Source organism: Anguilla anguilla, chromosome 16, assembly GCF_013347855.1.
Source record: "Anguilla anguilla isolate fAngAng1 chromosome 16, fAngAng1.pri, whole genome shotgun sequence".
Classification (NCBI taxonomy): domain Eukaryota; kingdom Metazoa; phylum Chordata; class Actinopteri; order Anguilliformes; family Anguillidae; genus Anguilla; species Anguilla anguilla.
The window spans coordinates 24,141,630-24,164,021 of record NC_049216.1 but is presented as its reverse complement, the minus strand read 5'-3'; the positions used below and the strand labels follow the sequence as shown (position 1 = coordinate 24,164,021).

Sequence of the window (22,392 nt, the reverse complement as noted above, 5' to 3'; positions counted from 1 at the left end):
CAGCACAGGGGTGACCATGCCCCCTCAGCCAGGTCCCCGGCCCCCCTCAGCCAGGTGCCCAGCCCCCAGTTCTGGCTCTTTGTTTAGGGAGACTGCTGTTTTTTCCCTCTGAGACTCGGATCTCAATGTACCTTTCTCTGTTTTTGCCGCTGCCTTGTTTTGAACCGCCGGCACCAGACCAGTGTACGGAGAGCGAGGCGCTGGTCCTCTGGTCACACAATGGCCGTTTCCAGTCTTTTAACGGCCTGCTTACCTACTTCGCTATATCCTGGTGTTTCTGATGCATTTCAAATGACATTTTGGTTGGTTATTTCTGTAGGCTGTTGTTTTTGGGATTGGGATGATGAGAATAATCATTGTACCTGATTAGACTTGCTTGAACTTGTGTAACTTTAATATATTTTTATTACTTATGCCTGTAGGTTCAGTGAGAGATTTCTGATGGCATAGGCCTACATTGTTGATTTTTAATGTCATTAAGTTGCACCCTAAGGGATCATGGAAGCTCTAAGAGTTGGATTGAAATGCACTGCTGTGAGATTTGCCAGTGCATGGGGTTAGAGTGCAGAGCGTCTGCTGCGTGTTGTTTAGTAAACGAACTGAAGGATTTTAAACCACAAAGCACGAAACTTGAGTGCTGGGCTATTTAAAGATGGCGGAGTGGTTATGGTCAAAGGATTAATCTGGACCGGCTGAAATGCAGTTTGTGGAGCGGTCCGGAACATGAACTTCTGAAATGCTATGTGTGTTAAAACAGAAAGGGAAGCTTGCCTTGTATGCAGGGACGGGCAGGACTCGCTGTGTGTGTAAACAGTGCACACGCACCGGTGGAGGAATGGGAACGGGAGCTGAAAGGCCTCTCGGGGAGATGAGTCATGTGACCCGGAGTCCGCTCGTCTTTGTGCTGCGGGGTCCAGTGCCACGGCCATGTGCTCGCATTCTGGGAGTCCCCCAGGCAGCTGGCACGTGATTCGACCCGGCTTTCGCTGGGTAAACAGCAATCACGCTCCAATGTAAATGGATAGCAGATGGCTGTGTGTGTGTGTGTGTGCGCAAGTGTGGGTGTGCGAGTGTGTGTGTGTGAGCATGTGTGCGCGTGCGAGTGTGTGTGTGTGTGTATGTGGGAGCGTGTGTGTGTATGTGTGTGTGTGTGCGCGTGCGAGTGTGTGTGTGTGTGTGTGTGTATGTGAGAGAGCATATGTCGGAGCATGTGTGTGTGTATGTGTGTGTGTGTGTGTTTCATCCGAGGTTTGAATAAAAGGTTCACCGTTGCCATGGTTGATTTCGATATCGTGTTTTCCCTGTTTGTCTCACACAGTCTGTATCTTGTGTTTGTTATTGATGTGATCCAAGCTGGACTGAAGCATACATACATGGCCACAAGTTATACTACTGCCATCTATTTGAGTCCCAAGTGTGATTAAAGTGTGATGTTATTAATGAAATGCGGTGTGTTGGGTGATTGTGAAACGCTGTCAAATAATTTTTGCTGATTGAAGTGACTGAGGGAGGAAGAGCCTCGGTACATGAGCTGTGTAATATGATGGGACTGACTGTGTAACACAGTGCATGAATTGCCTTGAAGGTCCCCTCTGAAGACCCCACATCTCTCTGGTGTACTGACTTTGTCTCCCTATCTGCAGTGGTCTGTTGGAGAGCATGCTCTCTATGGGGAAAATAGCAGAAAATTGTGCTTTCTGTGCACAGGCCATTAACCGCTCTCTCTTGAAACGTTTGGCTGTGGTCCTCCTGTCCTCCTACGTCGTTACCATTGCTACTGATGCTGAACAGGTCCAGCTGATTACAAGGCATTCCCATCTCTTTGCTTTTGCGCAATTACTTCTTCTGATAGTATTCCGGAAAAGGAACAAATTGTTACTGGTTCATGGCCTTTTTTGTAATCTGAAATGTCTGTGCAGTGGCAGCTATGTACCTTTTCGATCAGAAATTTTTCCAACCCTGTGTTTTTGCATTTTTTTTATATTTAAGGAAACAGGCAGGGATTGCCTTTTTCTCATCAGGTTATATGCAGCTGCTTTCACTGACATGCCTATATCATTAGGTTTCTGCTTGTCCAACTGTTGTGAACTTCACAGTCATAGTGCACATATGATGTGGATAGTGTATTAGCTAGAAGGCTAATCAAGTTATAGAAGTCTTTGCTAGGAGGCTCAGTCTACCCTCGGACCGAACTCGTCTTCAGGTTGAACCACTCAGGAACCCCTTAAATGGTTTAAACTCATAGCCAAACAGGGCTACACTGCAAGATGCAAACCACAGGTTAACCACAATGACCAGGTCATGATTTTCTAAGAAATCCTAAAAGAGCCTGCAGAGTTCTGGAAAAAGGTCTTGAGGCCAAGATTCACTTTTATCATAGTGATGGCAAGATCAAAGTGTGGAGGTTTAATGCAGTATAATAATTTTCATATTTTTATATTTATAAATGTAGCCTATATTTTTCCATTTACTAATCACCCTCCACAAAAACGTCTGGTATAAAAACATTTTTGATATTTCATTTAAGGTAATCAAATTAATATCTGCGTTTCTGAACTCTTCATGTAAAGGAATTGGGAGTAAATCCCATGCGATTATAAAATATCATATTATTTAAAGTATTGCTGTAAATATCTAGGTAGGGTAGTAGGGTGTTCAAAATCAACTGCCTGCATTCTCTTCTTGCATTTGTATTTGACTCTGAGTAATTAATGTCTGTTAAAATTGACCTTAATGAGTGGCAATTTAATTGTTCTAATTTGCTGAATTGTACAGTTGCTTGCGACTGTGAGTAAAGAAATGAAATGATTGAGATCAGTTCAAAAGCTAACCTTGGAAAAGTACAGTACCAGCTGGAAGTACTTTCAAGAACTATTTATTTCCTAAAGAAAAAAAGACACCTCCCTTACTTGGCCTACTTTTTTTCCTCCATTTTTCTCTTTATCTTGGAGATGAGTTCAGCCCAGTGTGGCTGACTGGAGCTACTTGATTTTTTCTTTTATTGCTTTTTTTGCAGCTTTGAGATTAGCAGAATACTTTTAGTGAGGCCTACTTTTTTGGAAGAATATTTTTGAAAGAAAATAACTGCCAAACCGCAGCAATTTATTTTAGATCATGACTACTGCTTTTTTTCAGCGGAGTGTGAAAAATCATGCTGGATGGCTGCTGGCCAGTTCTGGTCCTGCTGCATTGTGATTGAACGTGACGCGCCACCTAGATGTGCGCTCAGCGGCGTCTGAAGTCGCGGCTTAGACGGCTGCTCCCAGGAGACCTCGCCTAGTTTTTTTGTTTTCTCCTTCCAAGGTGAATTCTTGCGCTGTGCTCGTTTTTTGGCGCGGGAGAGTCTGCTCGACTGCGCGTTCGCTCTTTCGGTTCCTGGTGTTACTCCTCTGCAGATGTGCGGGCCTTGTGAGAGGCACACAATGCCCCTGCACACAGCAGGGCCTTGTGCTCCTGGAGGAGAGGGCCGTTTGCGCTCATGGCTCGGGCCCTGCTGTGGGCGCTCTGTTTGTCTTGGCGGCGGCGTAGAGAGCAGGCGGAGAGCCGCGGCAGTGCCGCTGAATAAATCTTTTCGTGGCTGCGGCGCGGCCGTTTGACACGTTAAAGATGTTTGTTTTGGTCGGCGCGCTCCGGCAGAAAGGGTCGTGCCAAGACCCGCTCCTTGTTTTTGAAAAACATTTCTTTCATGCGTCGTCCTGGTCTGGGTTGGCGCGGCGTGACTTGCGTTACGGGAATCGGTGCAACGGCAACCGCGTGCTAGCATGTGTGTGTGTTATTGTGTTTTAGTGCGTGTGAGTGTCTGTGTGTGTGTGTCAGTGTCTGCCTGCCCCACTTCTACTGTCTGCAGCCTCCTGGAGTTCTGAGCCTGTGGGTTATTTTAGCTGCTCTAGCATCTCAAGTGAAAAAGAAATCACTCTCCAATTCGCATATGGACTCAGAACCATAAATACATTTTTGTCCTTGATCTGACTGCCCATAAAGGGTGTGATTAGATGGAATACAAAATGGACAAACTGAATAGAGTATTTGTTGTATGTGAATGCCTGTCTGACATTGACCAGTGATCACTTTTCACTGTTGAATGTCCATCAGAAGGCCATGCTGATTTACCTGTTTTCCCTCCTTTTCTTAAACATGCTGTGACTTCAGGCATGATTCTTTTCTTCATGTCAGAAATATGGACTGCGATGCTTGAGACACAGCTGTAATGTATATAGGTCAGCCAGTCCATGGTCCCTGTGCAGAACTCTGATTGCTGTGTTCCCTGTGCTCTCTTTCAGACACGGGATGACTTCCTGGGACAGGTGGATGTGCCACTGGACCACATTCCGGTGAGTTTGATTGACGAAAGCATGAAGCGCTCTGTATTGGACCTTTTTTTGTGCCTGATAAAATTATTGCTGTGTGTGTGTACATGTGTGTTGTCTCCTGTTTTTGTTTCAGAGGGTTAACAAGAGTGTATTAAAGTCCTTATTTAAATGATCCATCTTTCGGCAGTTAAACAGTATGGAAAGATAATGTGTATATTTTTTGTTCGATTAATTTTTGGGTTCTCATAGCTGATACTGGCAGCTGAATCTCCATTAGCATTTTACTCAATTCAAGTCCAGAGCCCTGATTCTCATGACTTTCACTCAGTGACTGGATCATTTCAGTGTTCTCCACCTCCTCACTCATAAAAACATCAATGCCCTCATTTTGTGTGGCCACGACAGTCCGTTTGTTTGTTCTGTATTACAAAGCTGAATTGTGGAAAAATTCAGCCAAAAAATTCAAAATTTCTGCTGCCTCATCCGACCAAAGAGGTCATGTCATTGTCATTGATTGCGTGCTCAGAAAAACCATATACTAAACATGTATAGATCATATTTGTTTTTAATGTTTTTGTTTTGTTTGTTTAATTTTATTTCAGACAGAAAATCCTAACATTGAAAGGCCATACACATTTAAGGATTTTCTACTTCACCCAAGAAGGTTAGCTTTGCATCATTTTTTGTTTTAAACCATTTTATTTTTCCACTTATGTTCTGTTTCCAAGGTTTGTTCCGTTAGTAGGTTCCATATCTCTACAATGTGATTATTATCAATCTATTGTTTCAGTGTTTTGCTTGTTTATATATGCAGTGCAGTCCATATTTGGACAGTGACACATTTTTTCTTGTTTGGTTTTGTACACCAGCACACTGGATTTGAAATGAGACGAATACGAGGTTAAAGTTCAGATTGTCGGCTTTATTTTGAGGGTTTTTACATCCATATTGGGTGATCTGTGTATGACGTACTACCTTTTTTATACATATTCTCAATACCTCAGAATACATCCTGCTGTTACCATCCATAGTCACATCAATAAAGGCAAGTGAGCCAGTGCCAGTGGAAGCCATACATGCCCAAACCATAACGCCCCCACTACCATGTTTTACAGATCACGATTGTGCGATTTGGGTCATGAGCTGTTCCTTTCTTTCTCCATGCATTCCTCTTTCCGTGACTTTGGCACAGGCTAATACTCGTCTCATCTGTCCAGTGAGACTTTGTTCCAGAACTCTTCAGTTTTTTAATGTACCTTTTTTTTAAGCAAACCCTGACCTGGCCATTCTATTCTTGAGGCTTATAAGTGGTTTTCATTTTGCAGTGAATCCTCGGCAAAATGAAAATGCTGGTTATGCTGGTGTAGTCTTCTCTTTATGGTAGTCTTTTCTTTGGCACGTCTGTGCCTATAGGCTGGAGAGTGTTCCTCGTCTGTTTGACAGCTCAAAGAATCAACTCTTGACCTTTTGTTAGCTTTTTTGTGCATTAACTAATGATGCAAAGACACACAGGTGGCCAAGAAACAGCTGAGCAGTCAATTGTCCAATTGCTGTTGGTCCCCTATATTGGGGAACTTTATAAAAAGGTTTGTAATCCCTGCATGGATCAACCAACATGGATGTAAATACACTTGAATTAAAGCTGACAAGCTGCACTTTTACCTCATTTTCATTGTTTCATTTTAAATACAATGTGGTGGCGGGCCAAACTGCAAAACTTGTGTCACTGTCCAAGCACTTACGGGCTGCCCTGTAGATAAGTAATATCAGAGGTCAGCTAAAACTGTAGAGGCAAAACTGACCTTAGTTCCTGACTAAATGCTTTTGTTGGCTCTTTTATGCAGTGTAGTGGTCATGGGATGTCTCAAGCATGAATATGAATGGAAGCTTTATTGTTGAATACGGGAATCCTAAACAGGGCTTTTGAGTCATCCAAGGCCCATATTGAAATATGTAGATGGATTAGCTATGAGTTTCAGCGGAGCACATTGGTTAGTCACAGATGCATTATTGTTTATCCTCTCCCATTCTCTCCTCACTGGGGCAATGGAAGGAGTGTTTAATTCTTTTTTTATGCTCTTCTTTTATGGTTGAAGTCACAAGTCCCGGGTTAAAGGGCACCTGCGACTCAAGATGACGTACTTGCCCACAGCCAACGGCTCGGAGGAGGACGGCACGGAGCAGGGCGAGGATCTGGACGTAAGGCTTTCGGGAATCCTAATTTCCAGCTCTCCCACATTCTTCAGGTTTACCTGTGTCAGCAACGGCTAGCCTTTATGCCTGAAACGAGCGCACAATCATTTCAGTTTGTTCCAAGGATGGTCGGGGGGGGAAAAAAACTCCAAAGTGATTTGTTCTGCCAGACTTCACTGAAGGTATCGAGTTGAGGTGTCTGGCTGCTGTTTCAGGCAGTTATTGATAAAACCACCCAGTCATCATTCTTGCAAGTGCTTACTGCAAATGCTGCATTGGAACGCGGCGTCTGAAAAGGCCAAACTATATTTATCCTAACGTGCGTCTCCGGTTTCTCACTTAATGGTGGAAAACACAGATGTTTTTAGGTGTTGCAAGAATTAGATTCTGCTAGGGCTTCTAAAGAGGAACAGGATGTGGTGTAGGCTGTGTGTATGAAAAGATGCCCCCACCAGCTTTATTTGACATGAGGAAATACTGCAGCTGGTAACTGGTGATGGTGGTGGCGTCTAACTGTGCGATTATGTCCTGCCGTGCAGCCTGGCTGGGAGTTTCTGGAAGGACAGGACATGTCTGGTCCCCAGCACAATCAGCAACTTCCTGCACTGCCCCCTGGCTGGGAGGAGAGACAAGACAATCTGGGAAGAACCTACTTCGTCAATCATGAGACCCGAACCACACAATGGCATAGGCCCACAGTCCTGTACGCACTTTCTCTCTCTCGCTATCTCTCTGTCTGTTCACTCTCTCTCTCTAATCAGCCTCTCTCTCTCACTTACGCTCTCAGTCTGTCTCACTCTGTCTCTCTCACTATCTCTCTATCTCTGTCTCTCATTCATGCTCTCTCTCTCTGTTTCTCTCCCTCTCCCCTCCCTCTCTCATACAACTATGACACACCCATGCTCTGAATTTTAACTGAGCATTCTGCATCACTGTGGGTGTGCGTATGTGTGTGCTTGTGTGTGTGCTTGCTTGTGCATGTTTGTGTGTGCGTCTGTGTGTGGCCTGGCCAAATACATTCCTGAAATGTACAGTATTTCAAAATGTACAGTATTTCAAAAATGACTATATGGAAAATCTGAAAACAGTTTCTGCATTTCCCTAAGAATATTTAGCAGGATTCTAAAATATTTATAATAATTATTTACCCATTGTTAATTGGATTTACATTGTTTAGAAGGAAAAAAGCTAATTGAAAAATGACTCAAAACTCTGGCTGACCGGCTCTTCGTGAGAGGCATTTCATGTCTTTAATGGTAAGATTTGTAGTTCTTTAATTATGACTCAGATTCCCAGACTCCTGTTCACTGGGTTCTTTTTACAGGGACAGCCAGCAGGAAGCGGAGCGGAGGCAGGCCAATCACATGGAGGCACAGAACGCCTTCACCGCCCGGCGACAGATCAATGACCATGTGGATGGCCCGCAGCGGGACTCTCCAGAGGTGAGGGCAGCCAATCACAGACCAATCTCAGTCTCTCACTGCACAAGCTCTGGACACGTAGCACACCGATTAGCCAATCACCGCACCGCACCAACATCCCCGCTGCAGTGCCGAATACCCAATGCTCAGTCGCTAATTTGGAACTGTCCCGGCGATGGAACGTTCTCTGTTGTTTTGGGAGAGCAAGCTGTAGCGTGTCTGACACCCTACCGGCTGGATGATGTCACGCCCTCATATGCTCCATCGACTAGTGGAGCTGGTAACGGGAGATGAGTACTGAGGGTTAGCCTCCTGGCTGGCCCCCGCCCTCCCTGGGCGAAGCTAAAGCCAGTTCCGTGCCCCCTAAGCAGGCACTCGGTCACAGTTGGTACCGTCACCATCTGTACTGCTTCCAGGCTGTAGAATGCACACAGCATCACCGTACGACACAGTGCTGTAACCACGTGCCACTCATGACCCCGTTACTACCCTCACCTCAGTGTGCCCGGTTGTGGTTCCAGTCCTCTCACACATGGTTCATAGACGCTCTACCATCTGAAGTTTCACTCCACCTGTAATTTAACATTGTTCTGTGGTTTAGGTGTTTGGCCTGCTGCTTCAGAATTGCTTGCATCTCACCACAGATTTAGTTTGGACATGCCTGTGAGATATTTTTGTACTCCTCTATGCATTGAACGTTAATCATATTTTTAAAGGCAGTATTTCCTGTTTGGCTCCCTACATTATGTACGTTTATTGAATATGACTGAGCCTCGGAGGCATGTCTGAATGGCATGTACAGTGTGAGCCAGTTTGTATCGTTAGAAAGCATTCTGAATGAACAAAGACATGATTTTCAAGTTCAGGATCACGCAAAGTCACCCTACTGAGGAACTATCATGGTTTTTAACTGTCTGATGACATGGAGTACTTACTTTTCCTGGGTTGAGGAGAGAAAAAACTTTGGGTTTTGTCTCAAAGGAGACCTTTACAAAGATCCTTTGAAGGTCAGTCACTGAAAAGGTTCACCAGAGTATCCCAGTATGGGAAGGGAAAGATTAGCTGTGAGGTTATGAATGATATGTTTGTTCTGTGGTGCTTCTGCATGTGCATTTTGCTGTGTTTTTGAAAATGTGGAAATGGGCGTGGCTTGTGTGTACCAGAGCTGGGAGATCATCTCGGAGGAGATGAACACCTTCTGTAACGAAATGAGCCAACTGCAGGCCTCCGGGTCGATCGGCAGCTTCCGCCACGCCTCGCTCACGGTTCGTCTGCCCCGACTTCCTGCTTCCTCTTCTGCACGTTATCTTGCACGGTTGCGCTTGCTGTCGCAGTAAATGGAAACATGCAGTGTGCTCATGGTGCTGTGCCGTGCTGATTGATTTTACGTTTTTACCCTGGTTAGCACTGGGGTTTCTTTGGGTTTTTTTGAGTGAAATTGGCACTGTTCTCATGTGGGTCTGAGTTGTGACAGCCAGACCTGGAGACTGACGATAACATGGGGACTGATGATATACTGCGTTAGCTAAAATTAGCCCCTTGTAGCAGTGTGAAATGTATATGAGCCCCTTCCTGTTTTAAGATTGATTGTTCTCTTTCCTGACCAGCCGCAGAGTCAAACCAGTCGCCGTGGCAGAAGTCAAACGCTGTCAGGAGAGGAACGTCCCACCCCACCTGTGGTGTGTATCTTCTGCATCTTCATTACTCAGTATTCACATTTATTACTCTCCCTTCTGTCGTTGTGCAGGGACACCTGCCGTATATTCATTAAATCTTTGCGTGTGTATTTATTGTTTTATTTGCTAGTGCAAATTCGGCAGACGTAGATGGTGATTAGTGAATATTTACCTGCTGTTATACATTTTGTAGTGGAAAATAAGTGGAAAGTAGAAAAAGTAGAAGTCTGGATTTTGTGTGGCTCGATCTTCTAAGGAGCAGTATGGTTTATCGGCCAAGCTCATGAAATGAGCCTCTTGTGGTCTTTAGATACCTGTTGCAATCCGAATGTCTGCCTTTAGTTCTGTTCATTATTTTCTCAGGGCTCTGTAGTCTTGTCCACCCCCCTGTGACAGTGATTTGTCAGCACAGCATTCCAACTGTACCGCGAATGCCACAGAGCTCCTGAAGAGTCGCGTTCTACCCCTCTGAGACCTGGATTCAATCAGCATGGATCCTTACCTTTAACCCACAACTGAATTCATATTTGTGCTCCTCTCCTCCAAACCAGTTTGGCGGGTTCAGCGATTGAGAAGAAAAATATACTCGTCAGGCTGTGTTTTCTTTGGAATAAAGCTAGCGCTTATATTTCCTTGTGAGCCGCAGCTGAGGCCGAGCGTTGACTGAATCCAGGCTTCAGACTCGTGGAGATTCGTGTTCAGAAACCGCAGCATGGCTGCCCGGATTTTGCTGTCCTTTCGGACTCATTGAATCCGTGGCATTCCGCTCACCGTCCGAACAGTAGCTGTGTTTCGGGCGACCCCTCGGGGAGCTCATTTTAAGTGCTTCGGGGGGGGGCGGGGGAGGAATGTTCCGCCGGGAGCCGCGCGGCTATGTTTAGGCCGTGGCGCATTCTTACGCGGGTGATTTCTGTCGTCCCCTCCCTCGGTCAACAGTTCGTCCCGACCTCGACGGGGCTGCCGCCAGGCTGGGAGGAGAAGCGGGACAGCAAGGGCAGGCGTTACTACGTCAACCACAACAGCAGGACCACCACCTGGACCCGCCCGCTGGTGCAGGTAACCCCCGGCCTGGCAAGCCCGGGCCATCGGGGCTCGGGAAGGCCAGCGAAGCTGGAGGTGCTCGCTGTTCCCCAGCAGTTTGTAAAATGGCACAGGTCGAATTGACTGGTCACTCACCAGCTATCCAGTGATGGAAGTGTCCTTTTTATGTGCTGATTTGAGTCCCCTTTCAACAAGTAAAGTTATGCTGTTTTAACTCCCCTGCTGGATAAATGATCTGTGGTCTCTGCTGGGGGACTCTTCATAATGGAAAATATGACCTCTGCTTTTAAATGGAAATGAGCTCCCTGCTCTCACACACATACATTCTCACAGACACACATACACGCGCAAGCATGCACACACATACACACGCGCACACATGCATGCACACGCTCTCCCGCACAGACAGACAAACGCACATACATATGCACACACATGCCTGCGAACCACCCACACGTGTGCGCATGCACGTGCACACATGTACAGTATACAGTACGTGCACACGCACACGCACACTCACACACACACACTCACTCTCTCTGTATGGTCTCCTCCATCTTGTGGTGTGTTCTGTCCTGTCAGACGATTTCGGAGGCCGCGCAGGTGGCGGTGCCCCAGGCTGTTGCTGGGCTCCGGCCCTCCCAGCCTGCCCAGGCCTCCCCAGAGACGTCCCCGCAGCACTCCCCCAGCCCCCTGCCCAAAATCAAGGCTGGCCTCATGCCCCCGGGATGGGAGGTCCGCAGCGCCCCCAACGGCCGCCCCTTCTTCATCAACCACAACACCAAAACCACCAGCTGGGTGAGCTGCCCCACCCACTATTGGGATGTGTATGTGGAGCTGTACTTAGAGGAAGAGATCTCCATTCAACACAGGCCTCTTTGTCTCAATCCATTTCCTGCTTCCTTCTCTTAAACAGGAAGATCCCAGGTTTAAAATCCCTGTGCATATGAGAAGGCGACCTTCACTGGACCCCTCCGACCTTGGACCACTCCCTGTAAGCACCTCTATAGCCTTCCGTAGAACCAATCACTGTAGTTAATTGCACCGCTCAGCTTCCATAGAGCCAATCAGAGCAAATAGCTGCACTGGTCAGCTTCCGTGGAGCCAATCAGAGTAGTGAATAGCACCGCTCAGCTTCCATAGAACAAATCAGAGTAGTGAATAGTACTGCTCAGCTTCCATAGAGCCAATCAGAGTAGTGAGCTGCACAAGCCACCTTCCATAGAGCCAATCAGAGTGGTGAGTAGCTCTGCTCAGCTGCGATAGAGCCAATCAGAGTAATGAGCTACACTGGACAGCTTCCGTAGAGCCAAGCAGAATAATGAGCAGCAGGCAGTAGCCAAGCCTTGAGCAGTCAGAGTATTCGAGTGCAGATAGGTCAGCAGTATTCACTGTTCTCCCACCAACAATCTGATACAGTCTGCCATCTGCTCTCAGCGCAGTTAAGACAAAAAAAAAAAAAAAAACCTGATCTCATAACATCAATGATAAACCCCTTCTCAACTCGACTTCAAGGAAAGTTATCCTTTTTGAATCTGTAGACTGAAAACGATCCCGTTGTGGATGACGCAAATGGAGAATATCTGGGAAAATGAGCCCGGAGACGGGTGACTGTGAGAAAGTCAGTCAGTGTAGAATAAGGAGAGTAACAGTCCTGCTGTGTTTCTTTTAGCCTGGGTGGGAAGAGAGGGTTCACAGTGACGGAAGGATGTTCTACATAGATCACAGTACGTATGGCACGGTTTTCTACACACGTATTGGTGCAATTTCAGATGTTAGACTTTATTTTCACTGTAGCATGGTGTAAGTGTTTTGCCCTTAGCGGCAGTCTTCTGTTCTGCAGTATTTTACCTAGGTGCCTATTTACCGTAAATCTCGTTGTTATGTAACCTCTTAAAATATCCAATGAAAAAGAGATACAGCTGTTAAAAATAAAATGTATTTTTAGATACTAAGGCCACTCAATGGGAGGACCCCAGATTACAGAATTCAGCCATAACTGGACCAGTGAGTATATTAAAACTAACTGATTTGTTTTAATGTCTTAAACTGCAAAGCTATGAGTTAACCGGGGTTATGCAAGGGTATTACTACTGAGCCGTTTCTTAATGGAAACATAAGTAAATGATTATGACCGTCTGGAGACAATGGTCTCTAAATGAAGTGAAACTGTAGCACTAGGGTAGCCCATTGGCTTTATGTCACGGACTAATCTGTGGTCATTACTTTCAGACCTCTTTCCGTTTGGAGTCAGGTTAAACCATTAGTGCGTTGAGAGCACAATCAATCCAGGGCCCTGTTTTCTGCAGCTCTGTTATGACCGTACCCATCTTGTTTCAGGCTGTGCCTTACTCTAGAGACTACAAGCAGAAGTATGATTTCTTCCGGAAGAAGCTGAGGAAACCGGTGAGCTTCATGGTTTATTACTGTAAGCCCAAGGGAAGACGCACACAAAGTCAATGTTTTAATTTACAGTTGCAGGCAGTTTACTTATGGAATGTGCAGTACTAGGTGTGCGTGTGGTCTAGGCTCAATGTTGTGATTTTGCTTCAGCAAATTGCAAGATTGAGTTGAATGAACCTCAGTAGGACCAGCAGCCTTATAGACTCCTAGCATCAAAGACGGAAGGGAGTGTTCCTCTCCAGGTTGTGTGAACAGGTTTGTGTTCAGATGGTTTAAAGTTAGCGGGAAGTGCTTATCTGCCGCTGTTTAAATGTGCCTTGGCTGTCTCCCGCCAGGCCGACATCCCCAACCGCTTCGAGATGAAGCTTCGGCGCACGGCCATCATGGAGGACTCCTACAGACGCATCCTGTCCGTCAAGAGGGCTGACTTCCTGAAGGCACGCCTGTGGATTGACTTTGAGGGGGAGAAGGGGCTGGACTACGGCGGCGTGGCCCGGGAGTGGTTCTTCCTCATCTCCAAGGAGATGTTCAACCCCTACTATGGGCTGTTTGAGTATTCGGCCACGTGAGTCTTCTTTGCCTTTGGCTATGGGAGGGATTTTGTGTCATGCCTTTCCCTCTTTTCTCTCTAATTTGGAATGGCCTCTCACGTTCAGTGCTGACTCAGGAGGGCGCAGACAAGCATGTGCTCTCCTCTGAAGCATGTGATGCCGTGCGCTGCTGCCTATCAGAACACAGTTTTAGAGTCGGGCTCAGGCAGACATGAGCCGGAGGTGGACGCTTCATGCGTAGCTTAAGAGGCAAATTTGTGAGTAGTCAGCGGACCAATGGGGGTCGCTGCTGTGCTAGGTACTAGCTGGTGCCGTCATCCTGGATGGCTCAAGTCCTCCCTTTCCTGGGTGGGGCCAGAGCCAATTGCGGGTCGCCATGTGGAGCTCCCAGCCAGAGTCTCCACTAACACCAGACTTTGGGGCCCATCCATGCGATAGAACAGTGCCTGAACAGCCCACTGTGGGGCTGCTTTAATTCTTATGTTTCTTATAGGCTATTCTCCGTCTGTTGTGTCACAGGGATAACTACACGCTGCAGATCAACCCCAACTCCGGACTCTGCAATGAGGACCACGTGTCCTACTTCAAGTTCATCGGGCGAGTGGCCGGCATGGCGGTCTATCACGGCAAGCTTCTAGATGGTGAGCGAGTGTGACCTCTTTTCTCCTATGCACTGTGTCGCTTCTCTTTCTCCTTTTCTCTCTCTCTCTCTCTGCTTTGTGCTGCTGTGAATGTGGGTCGTTCTTCCTCCCCCCAGCGTTCTTCATTCGGCCCTTCTACAAGATGATGCTGCAGAAGCCTATCACCCTGCAGGACATGGAGTCTGTGGTGAGTGTGTACGAATGGTGTTACCACACGCTTGTGAGAAGCGGCATTGCGGTGTAGCGTCTGCACGTTTATATTCACATTTCCTCATTTAGCAGCCACTCTTTTCCTGTGATAGTGAGTGACACAACTTTTACATAAAGCCAGTTTGTACAGCTGAATATTTTTGCTGAAGCTGTTCAGGTTTTGTAAAATGTTTATGGGTACAACGGTAGCTCCCCAGGTGGGAATCAAACCCGCAACCCCCATTAAGTAACAATCCCAGTTCCTTAACTTTTATACTTTTCATTTTCCCCATGTACATGTGTGCATACATACCGTAAAGCGCATTGTGTATAATTTACTATTTCAGTTTAGTCATTTGTCAGGTGCTGTTTAAAATTATATATGTGTGTGTTGTTACTGTAAATATTCATATTATTTTATTAATATTTCAGGACAGTGAGTACTTCAACTCCCTGAATTGGATTCTAGAGAACGACCCAACAGATCTGGACCTGAGATTCACCGTTGATGAGGAACTCTTTGGACAGGTGGGTCCTACTGATCATTGAGCATATTAAGTCTGTTTCAGAATTAAATAATAAGACTATGTTATGTGTATATACAGTACTGGCATATATTATGGAAACAGTGTGCTCAAAGACGTTTAATGCTCTTAAAATTTAATCTGTGCCCTTGCTTCTGTTCTTGGACCATTTTTGTCTGTAAAAATGTATTATAAACCACTATCTTCATGACTCCAAGTGAAATGACATTATGTGATCATCAGTTATTTGAAATAGTATTCAAATAAAGTATGCAAGAAAAGTTTTCTTTGCATGAATATTATCCTTTTATGTAGAAAAATGCTGGACAAAGAAATAAATGTTCAAGTTGATTATAAAAATTTCCAACAATAAGATACATTAGACTGTCCAATTATGTAGATATGAACTAATGCATATGGGAAGGTTTAATGATTGGTACTTGTTTAAGATAAATGCTATTATTTTATTTTTTGTTGTTTCTATTTTGATATTACATTTCTTGCATATTACTTTATGCCAAAAAGAAAAATTGCCACAAAATATTACATTGATTATCAAACTCTGTTTATAAATGCAGTGTTTACATAATTTGTGCCAGGAGTGTATGGTTATTATATAATAGTTACTATGTAAAGGAAAGATGTTTTCTGCCGTTCTTTTTTATCTTTTCATTTGTCATCATTCTTGTAGTTGAGTTTCTGTGGGATGACTGTACATTAGGATGATTTCCTCACTTGAGTGTGAATGTGCGTTCTCTCTCTGCCTCTTCAGACTCATCAGCATGAGCTGAAGCCTGGGGGAGCGGACATTGTGGTCACGGACAAAAACAAGAAGGAGTACATCCAGTAAGCAAGAGCGCCCCCTACGGGCATGGAAGCAGCAGTGGCAATGTGCTGTAGTTCAATAGGCAACCTGAGGGATGTTTGTGTTTGTGTGCTGAGGTCTGACCATGCACAGTGACCCTGACCCTCCCTTCCTCTTCATGCCCCTGACGCCACTGGTCTGGAGTATAGTTAAGGCCCATTGTTCCTAGTTTTATTAATCTATTTTTTTTATATAAATGTGGTATTTTTTCACATTGCAGGAGTAAACATATACACAGAGGTGGAAAATTCAGGTTCAGAAAATAAAAGTCCTCCCCAGTTTTTTATTGCAGTCGCCTGGATTTGCTAATTAGCACAATTTGTCTACCATTAGGTAGAATTACTTAGTGATATCAGCTGAATTAATGGGTGGAAGAACCTTATGGCAGGACTTTTACATTCTGACTCCTGGACTTTCCACCTCTGCAAATACATTTATTTCCTTTTTGTCTAGTGCATTGTTGAAGCACCTTCTGAATCTGACGAAATCTGAAAACTAGCTGATAGGAGTCCTTTTACCAGCATAGCAAAACAAATAACATACAGTCACGGGCCTAGAAAAGTGTACAAGCACACATGGCGATTAACCTTTAAGTAATTTACGCTTAAATGTTGAACTGCTTCCAAGTTCCATTTCCTTTTTTATGATTTAACTTAATTGAGTATGTAGGCAACTTTTGCAGTGAGATAAATGTATTAGCAAGAGAGCTATTTGGCTAGTTATGTGATAATGGTGAATTTCAGATCATTTTTGGTTCAAAATCATGTTGCGACTGTCTATTTGTTTGTATTGCATGTTGTCAAGCTAAAATAATGATTTTTTTTTAATGAACCTGGCATCAGTTTAGGTTGGGCAGAGGGTAAGATGGAAGCATTAGCACTCAGTGAAGGGAAATCCAAGAATACAAGCACAAGTGCTCCAGTGGAGCCATAATTGTTAAAACCTCTACCACCAGAGGGCACTGTTTAAACTGGAAAAGCTCACTGGTTAGTAATATAAACAATGATAACCTCCAAGAAGACACAAACATATTTAGGTCAAAATCTTTGCTCACAAAGTGTATCCAGAATTTTCTGTGAAAGCATGGATTTAAACAATAGAGAATGTTGTCAGCATAAGGTTGAAGTGTAATTATTTCATGGTCTGTTTTTCTTACAGAATGTCTAGTGTTTACTTCCTGGTTGGAATAGGTGTTTGTGCTTCAGTTCTAGTTGAACATAATGACTCCCAGTGCTGTTTCTGTGGGGAGAATTTTAATAATTTCTTCCCCCAATTTCAGCCTCGTCATTCAGTGGAGGTTCGTGAATCGGATACAGAAACAAATGACTGCTTTCAAAGAGGTAAAGACTCTGCTAATGTTACTCTAACAACCATCCCGTCCCAGTTTACCCCCCCCCCCCCCCCATATTGTGTACCTTGTTGTAACCCTGAATTTTTTTGAAATGCATCAACACAATTGCCTTTGATTAGATTTCAGTTAATTGGTAACGTCCTAAAGACAGAACTGAAAGTTGGTGACCCACACTCTACACTGGAATCTTTCACAAACTTTAGTGCAGTTTATCAGCGAGTAAGCAGAACAGCCATGACCGCCCAGCTGATGTCTGTGTGTCTCATTGCAGGGATTTTACGAGCTGATACCTCTGGATCTCATTAAGATATTTGATGAGAATGAGCTGGAGGTGAGTCCCCCCCTTCCTAGTCCCAGGGTGCAGTAATTTGCTCTTAGTCCTAGGACTGACCCCTCCTCCCTGCCCTGTTCCCCTCAGCTGCTGATGTGTGGCCTTGGGGATGTGGACGTCAACGACTGGAGGGAGAACACCAAGTACAAGAACGGCTACTGCGCCAACCAGCCCGTCATCCAGTGGTTCTGGAAGGTATCCACTGTCCCTCTCTCCCAAACTCAGCACAGCTCAGCCTGTCCATGGCAAAGTGACACTCTCAGAACTAACGGTACCATGGCGGTGCATTTCTGCTCATTAGGGAACACATTTCCCAAATGCCCCCTGAAAGTACAATACTGTTCTGTTTGAGTACTAGTAAGTACCTTTTACAGGCAGCAAAAAAGGTACAAATGAATTATGTGTTGCTGGCTAGGGGTACAATTTCATGTACCTATAGGGTACCACTCCAGTGACAAATGTTTGTACCTTTATAGGCACTTTATCGTACCTTTTTGTTTTTTGAGTGCAGGGGCTGTGACGCGCGAGTTGCGCTCTTTCTGAAACTGTCTGTCCTCTCAGGCGGTGCTGCTGATGGACGCGGAGAAGCGGATTCGTCTGCTGCAGTTTGTGACCGGCACGTCCCGCGTACCCATGAACGGGTTCGCTGAGCTGTACGGTGAGTCCGCCTCCCCGGCTGCGCGCGTTCGTCGCTCAGTGACGTGTAATTGAGCGCTAATAATGGCTCGTGTGCTGAAGTATGTGAAAATGTGCCCGCTGCCAATAATAGTTGTGCTCTTTACAGTCACGGGCTCTTCCCCTGTTTATTAAGACTCATTTGACCGCTGTGTTCGTCTAACCCAAAATAGGGTCCAATGGTCCACAGCTGTTCACCATTGAACAGTGGGGTACGCCTGACAAACTGCCCAGAGCCCACACTTGGTGAGTTTCCCAGAGCTCCTTGTACTTTTTGCACTTCGAAACTGCTCCAGAGTCAGTTTTCTCTGCTCAAATCCACATCTCAACATGCCATGAATGGTACACTGAATGGTTTCAGATCATTTATGAAATTATGATTTCTTTTAAAAGTTATCTAATCTAATTATCAATAAAATTTGGTTAATTGGGTACCTAAGAGGGTAGTTACTTTTTTACATGGGTGATATGGGTGTTTGATAACTTTTTTCATTAAATAAATAAAATAATAATTAAAATATTTTGTGTTTTCTCAGTTTCCCTTTGTCTAACGTTACATTTTGTCTAAAGAACGGAAACCATTCAGTGTGACAAATACGGAATAATATAGGAAATCAGGAAGGGAGCAAATACCTTTTCACAGCCCTGTATGGGGGGAAAAACCTTTGCTGATCATATTTCTTCCCTAAAGCTTCAACCGCTTGGACCTTCCTCCCTACGAGTCATTCGAGGAGCTGAGGGAGAAGCTCCACATCGCCATCGAGAACGCGCAGGGTTTCGACGGCGTGGATTAGGGGGCGTAGGCGAGGGTAACTGAAGAAGCACTCTAATTGGTGGACACCGCCGGACACCTCCGTACCCACGCAGGCACAGCACGTCGGCTGTCAATCAGAATCTAACGGAGGAACGCAGGAGGCGGGCTGTTTCCAGAACGCTAAGCACAGTTCTCCCCCCCGGCTGCATGTTCTTAACGGGCCTTTGGGGCTTCAGTTAAACAGTGAAGAGCTCAGATATATCCCTCCAATCAGACAAAGCCTTCCTTTCTCTGGTTGTCTCTTCTTTACAAAAAGGTTTACAGAACTCAGGCCTGGATGCAGTCCTGCCACACAGAGCTTTGTGCTTCATTCACAAACATATGCAAGCGTTTCCTTTTTTTTTTTGTCACTAACGCCACATTATTAGTTTGTCTCAATAATGGAAAATTTAAAAAGTAGCATGAAAAATGGAAAAAGTACACGATGCTCCGAGATGCTTGTATTTGTGTAGTTCATAATTGTACAGTATATGTGCTTATGCATGTATACACGTTTATGTTAATGTGTATGTATCTATACAGATACACATAAAGAATGTTCATAAATGTATACTTCTCTATCCTTGAATAGGTCTACTATTTTGAAAGGGGCATATAAGCTATATGGATTCATAGGCTGACCTGGAGAAATACATTTGGTCTTATGCAGTAGAAACTGATGTTTTATCAGAGTGAAGGATGGCCAGTGTTTCGGAACAACCAGGAGATCCGTCAAATAATATCCAATAGCAGTCTTACAAACTGAATTTCCTTTAGTCTTGTGATTATCTTTAATTGGCTGACAATGTATCCATCTTTTCCAGTGTCTTTCCAACACGGGTTTACAGTCACATTTAAAAGTCATGCGCTGCACTTTGATTGTGGATTACTGAAAGTATTGGCTGCTCTCTGAATCAGGGCTCTGCAGCACTGTCCATCTGTTTAAGTGGTGGTTAGTTTACATCTGTGTAAAATATGTAAACACAGTGGCGGTGAGCCCTGAGAAATGAGTGGGAAAACATGCTTTTAAAAAAAAAAATATTAATAAATAAATAAATAAAAATTTTGATGATTAATCACCACAGCTATTAAACAGGATGTCTCCTTAGCAACAGATTCCTGTGTTTGGGGTTGTTGCAGGACAGTACCCTCTCTGCACTCGATGTGAAATCATTTTAGTTCTGTCAGTTAAGATGCGTTGCATGAAGAGTCGAATTGCAACAGAGGTCACTTTGAACTTTTAATCAGTGTTTATTTTATTTCAGTTTACGTGTTTCGTTTTCGTTTTTAATTTTGCCCTCCCATGTTGGAAAGGTGAATTCTATTGGTATGCCTTTGTCACCACTGCAACATTATCTGTCGATTTGGGAGAGGTATCTGTAGACGGGCACACGCCGGCGCAGAGGGCGCGCTGCCACCCAGCGCTGTGTACACTGCGCCATTTTGTGCCCCGCTGGCAGGGTGCCTCTCCTGGGGATGAGACGGGGACGACCCTGCGCTGGCTAAAACGCTCCCTGTAGGCTGACGCTGTCCTGCGAGTCTGCTGGTCTCAGTTGGCCCCAGCACGGTTGCCGTTAGATACCAGGTCACGGTGTGGCACTACACTAAGGACCAGTGCTTATGCAGGACAAGCCCCCCCCCCCCCCCCCCCCCCCCCCCCAGGACAAATCCCAATGGCTTGTGTCTTACTGTCATGACTAAAATAATTTTGCTGACGTGCTAAGTTAACACTGTCATTTCAGATGCAGATAAAATTGAAAAGCCAGCCAAAAGGCAGTGAGTTTCATTTCATTTCTGTACTCATTCTTTGTATCGATTAATTAAAGTCAGGTTTTGGATAGTTGTCAAAGAGTGGAGGTTCTCTACCTCTTCTGCTTGTAGTTGACTAGTTGTCACTAAAATATAACTATTGTACTACGTTTTTTCTTTTGTATTACTTAATTTTATGGGTTTCGATGTCTATCATTTTAATTGAACATATGTTTACACTGTCCAGTGTTTGAATTCTTCATTTTATTTTCTACTGTCTTCTATGTTAAACGTTTTGACTTTTTTAAAAAATTTGTGCTAAAGAATGGAGCACTTCTGCTATGACTTTTAGTTTTCAAATGTTTTATCATATGAATGTTTTCATATTTCAATAGTGAAGGATTACTTTTACTTTAAAATTCTAGCTCTCAATTGAACATTTGACTAGAAAATGTTTACATGTAAACCTTGCTGAAAATAAGCAAATACTTTCTTTTTACATGTAATTTACAAGACTGTTAAATTACGATGCCTTTGTATAATAAATTGTACTATACAATATTTTGAATATCAGAATTATAATGCATTGAAGTATATTCTTATCATTGGGGAGTATAGTTTTTAAGGCCCTAAAGTACAATATATTTAATATTTCAGACAAAATTAAGAAAAATGTATATATCATAAATATGTTGAGTACATATGATTCTGGCATATAAGAAATGTATTTTGTATTAATTGAATACGTTACTGTACAGTAATATTTCATTAACTTGTTAAAATAGATTTTAACATCAAAATTGCATGTCCATGTAAATGGTGGCATATTTTGAAAAATAAACAGAATGTGACTTTCATCTGTCTGAATATATTTTCTTTCATTTATGGCATATTCTTTCTTGCACACCCTGAAGAAGCCGCAGTTAACATTTGTGCATATACCACTGCAAAACCCTAATTGGCGGTCTGCTTACCTGACTGTTGCACTACATTTAACTTTTGGGTGCTACTGAATTAAGTGGGGCGGCATATTAGAATTATAGATAATACAGGTATTTTAATGAAGCTTCTTGGAAATAATTTACTGTGTTGCCATTTGGAACATCGCGAGGACGGAAATGTTTATAATCTAGTCTAGATGTAATTAATTATAACACGCTCCATTCACCGCTCAGATCGTTTTGTCTATCTCTATAGCTTAATTTAATTTGAATCACAATTTCAAGCGCGGAAGGTGTATCTGTGTCCGTCCGAGCTGTAATACCAGTACAGACCAGATAGTGGCGTTAGAATGCTTTTTTGCAGCTGTCATTTGCCACTGCATTGTGATATCCCTCTAGCTGTGCGCAGCGGTACTAAATGTCTCGGGTGTCCACATGCAGGGTAAAACGGTTATCTAATCAACAGAGAAAATATAGCTTGCGCGAGCTCACTTTCAAATGGTCGTTATGTCATTTCTGTGCATATGCGTTGCTGATGAGCTAACGGACTTGCTGCTACGTTTGCATGACGGTAGCCTACTCTGGTGGACTTTTTTATTTTTAATTGTGGAACTGGTGCACCCTAAAAGAATAATTCAGCTGTTATATGGTTTGTTTCCCTGTAATATACTATGCTCCCTTTGCAATATGTTGATAATATTTGATTGTGAGACTAATTTTAATTACACTGATCGTTAA

General features: G+C 44.1%; 1 protein-coding gene across 3 annotated transcripts in view; it reads left to right on the top strand.

The window, feature by feature from the left end:
• Positions 1-21,570, top strand: part of nedd4a (NEDD4 E3 ubiquitin protein ligase a) — a 38,576-nt gene extending 17,006 nt beyond the window's left edge. The window contains exons 6-29 of one of the 3 annotated variants that reach the window (XM_035395835.1): positions 4,281-4,331; positions 4,913-4,974; positions 6,407-6,509; positions 7,043-7,206; positions 7,828-7,945; positions 9,088-9,189; positions 9,532-9,603; positions 10,537-10,656; positions 11,224-11,439; positions 11,558-11,635; positions 12,314-12,368; positions 12,590-12,648; positions 12,982-13,047; positions 13,380-13,609; positions 14,115-14,236; positions 14,353-14,423; positions 14,858-14,953; positions 15,722-15,795; positions 17,094-17,154; positions 17,437-17,496; positions 17,584-17,691; positions 18,058-18,154; positions 18,345-18,417; positions 18,863-21,570. In XM_035395835.1, the coding sequence (XP_035251726.1) occupies positions 4,281-4,331; positions 4,913-4,974; positions 6,407-6,509; positions 7,043-7,206; positions 7,828-7,945; positions 9,088-9,189; positions 9,532-9,603; positions 10,537-10,656; positions 11,224-11,439; positions 11,558-11,635; positions 12,314-12,368; positions 12,590-12,648; positions 12,982-13,047; positions 13,380-13,609; positions 14,115-14,236; positions 14,353-14,423; positions 14,858-14,953; positions 15,722-15,795; positions 17,094-17,154; positions 17,437-17,496; positions 17,584-17,691; positions 18,058-18,154; positions 18,345-18,417; positions 18,863-18,965 (2,361 nt within the window). In that variant the 3' untranslated portion in view covers positions 18,966-21,570. The remainder of the gene's footprint in view (positions 1-4,280; positions 4,332-4,912; positions 4,975-6,406; positions 6,510-7,042; positions 7,207-7,827; positions 7,946-9,087; positions 9,190-9,531; positions 9,604-10,536; positions 10,657-11,223; positions 11,440-11,557; positions 11,636-12,313; positions 12,369-12,589; positions 12,649-12,981; positions 13,048-13,379; positions 13,610-14,114; positions 14,237-14,352; positions 14,424-14,857; positions 14,954-15,721; positions 15,796-17,093; positions 17,155-17,436; positions 17,497-17,583; positions 17,692-18,057; positions 18,155-18,344; positions 18,418-18,862) is intronic. The other 2 variants (XM_035395837.1, XM_035395836.1) reach the window with 2 other exon arrangements.
• Positions 21,571-22,392: the final 822 nt, after the last annotated feature.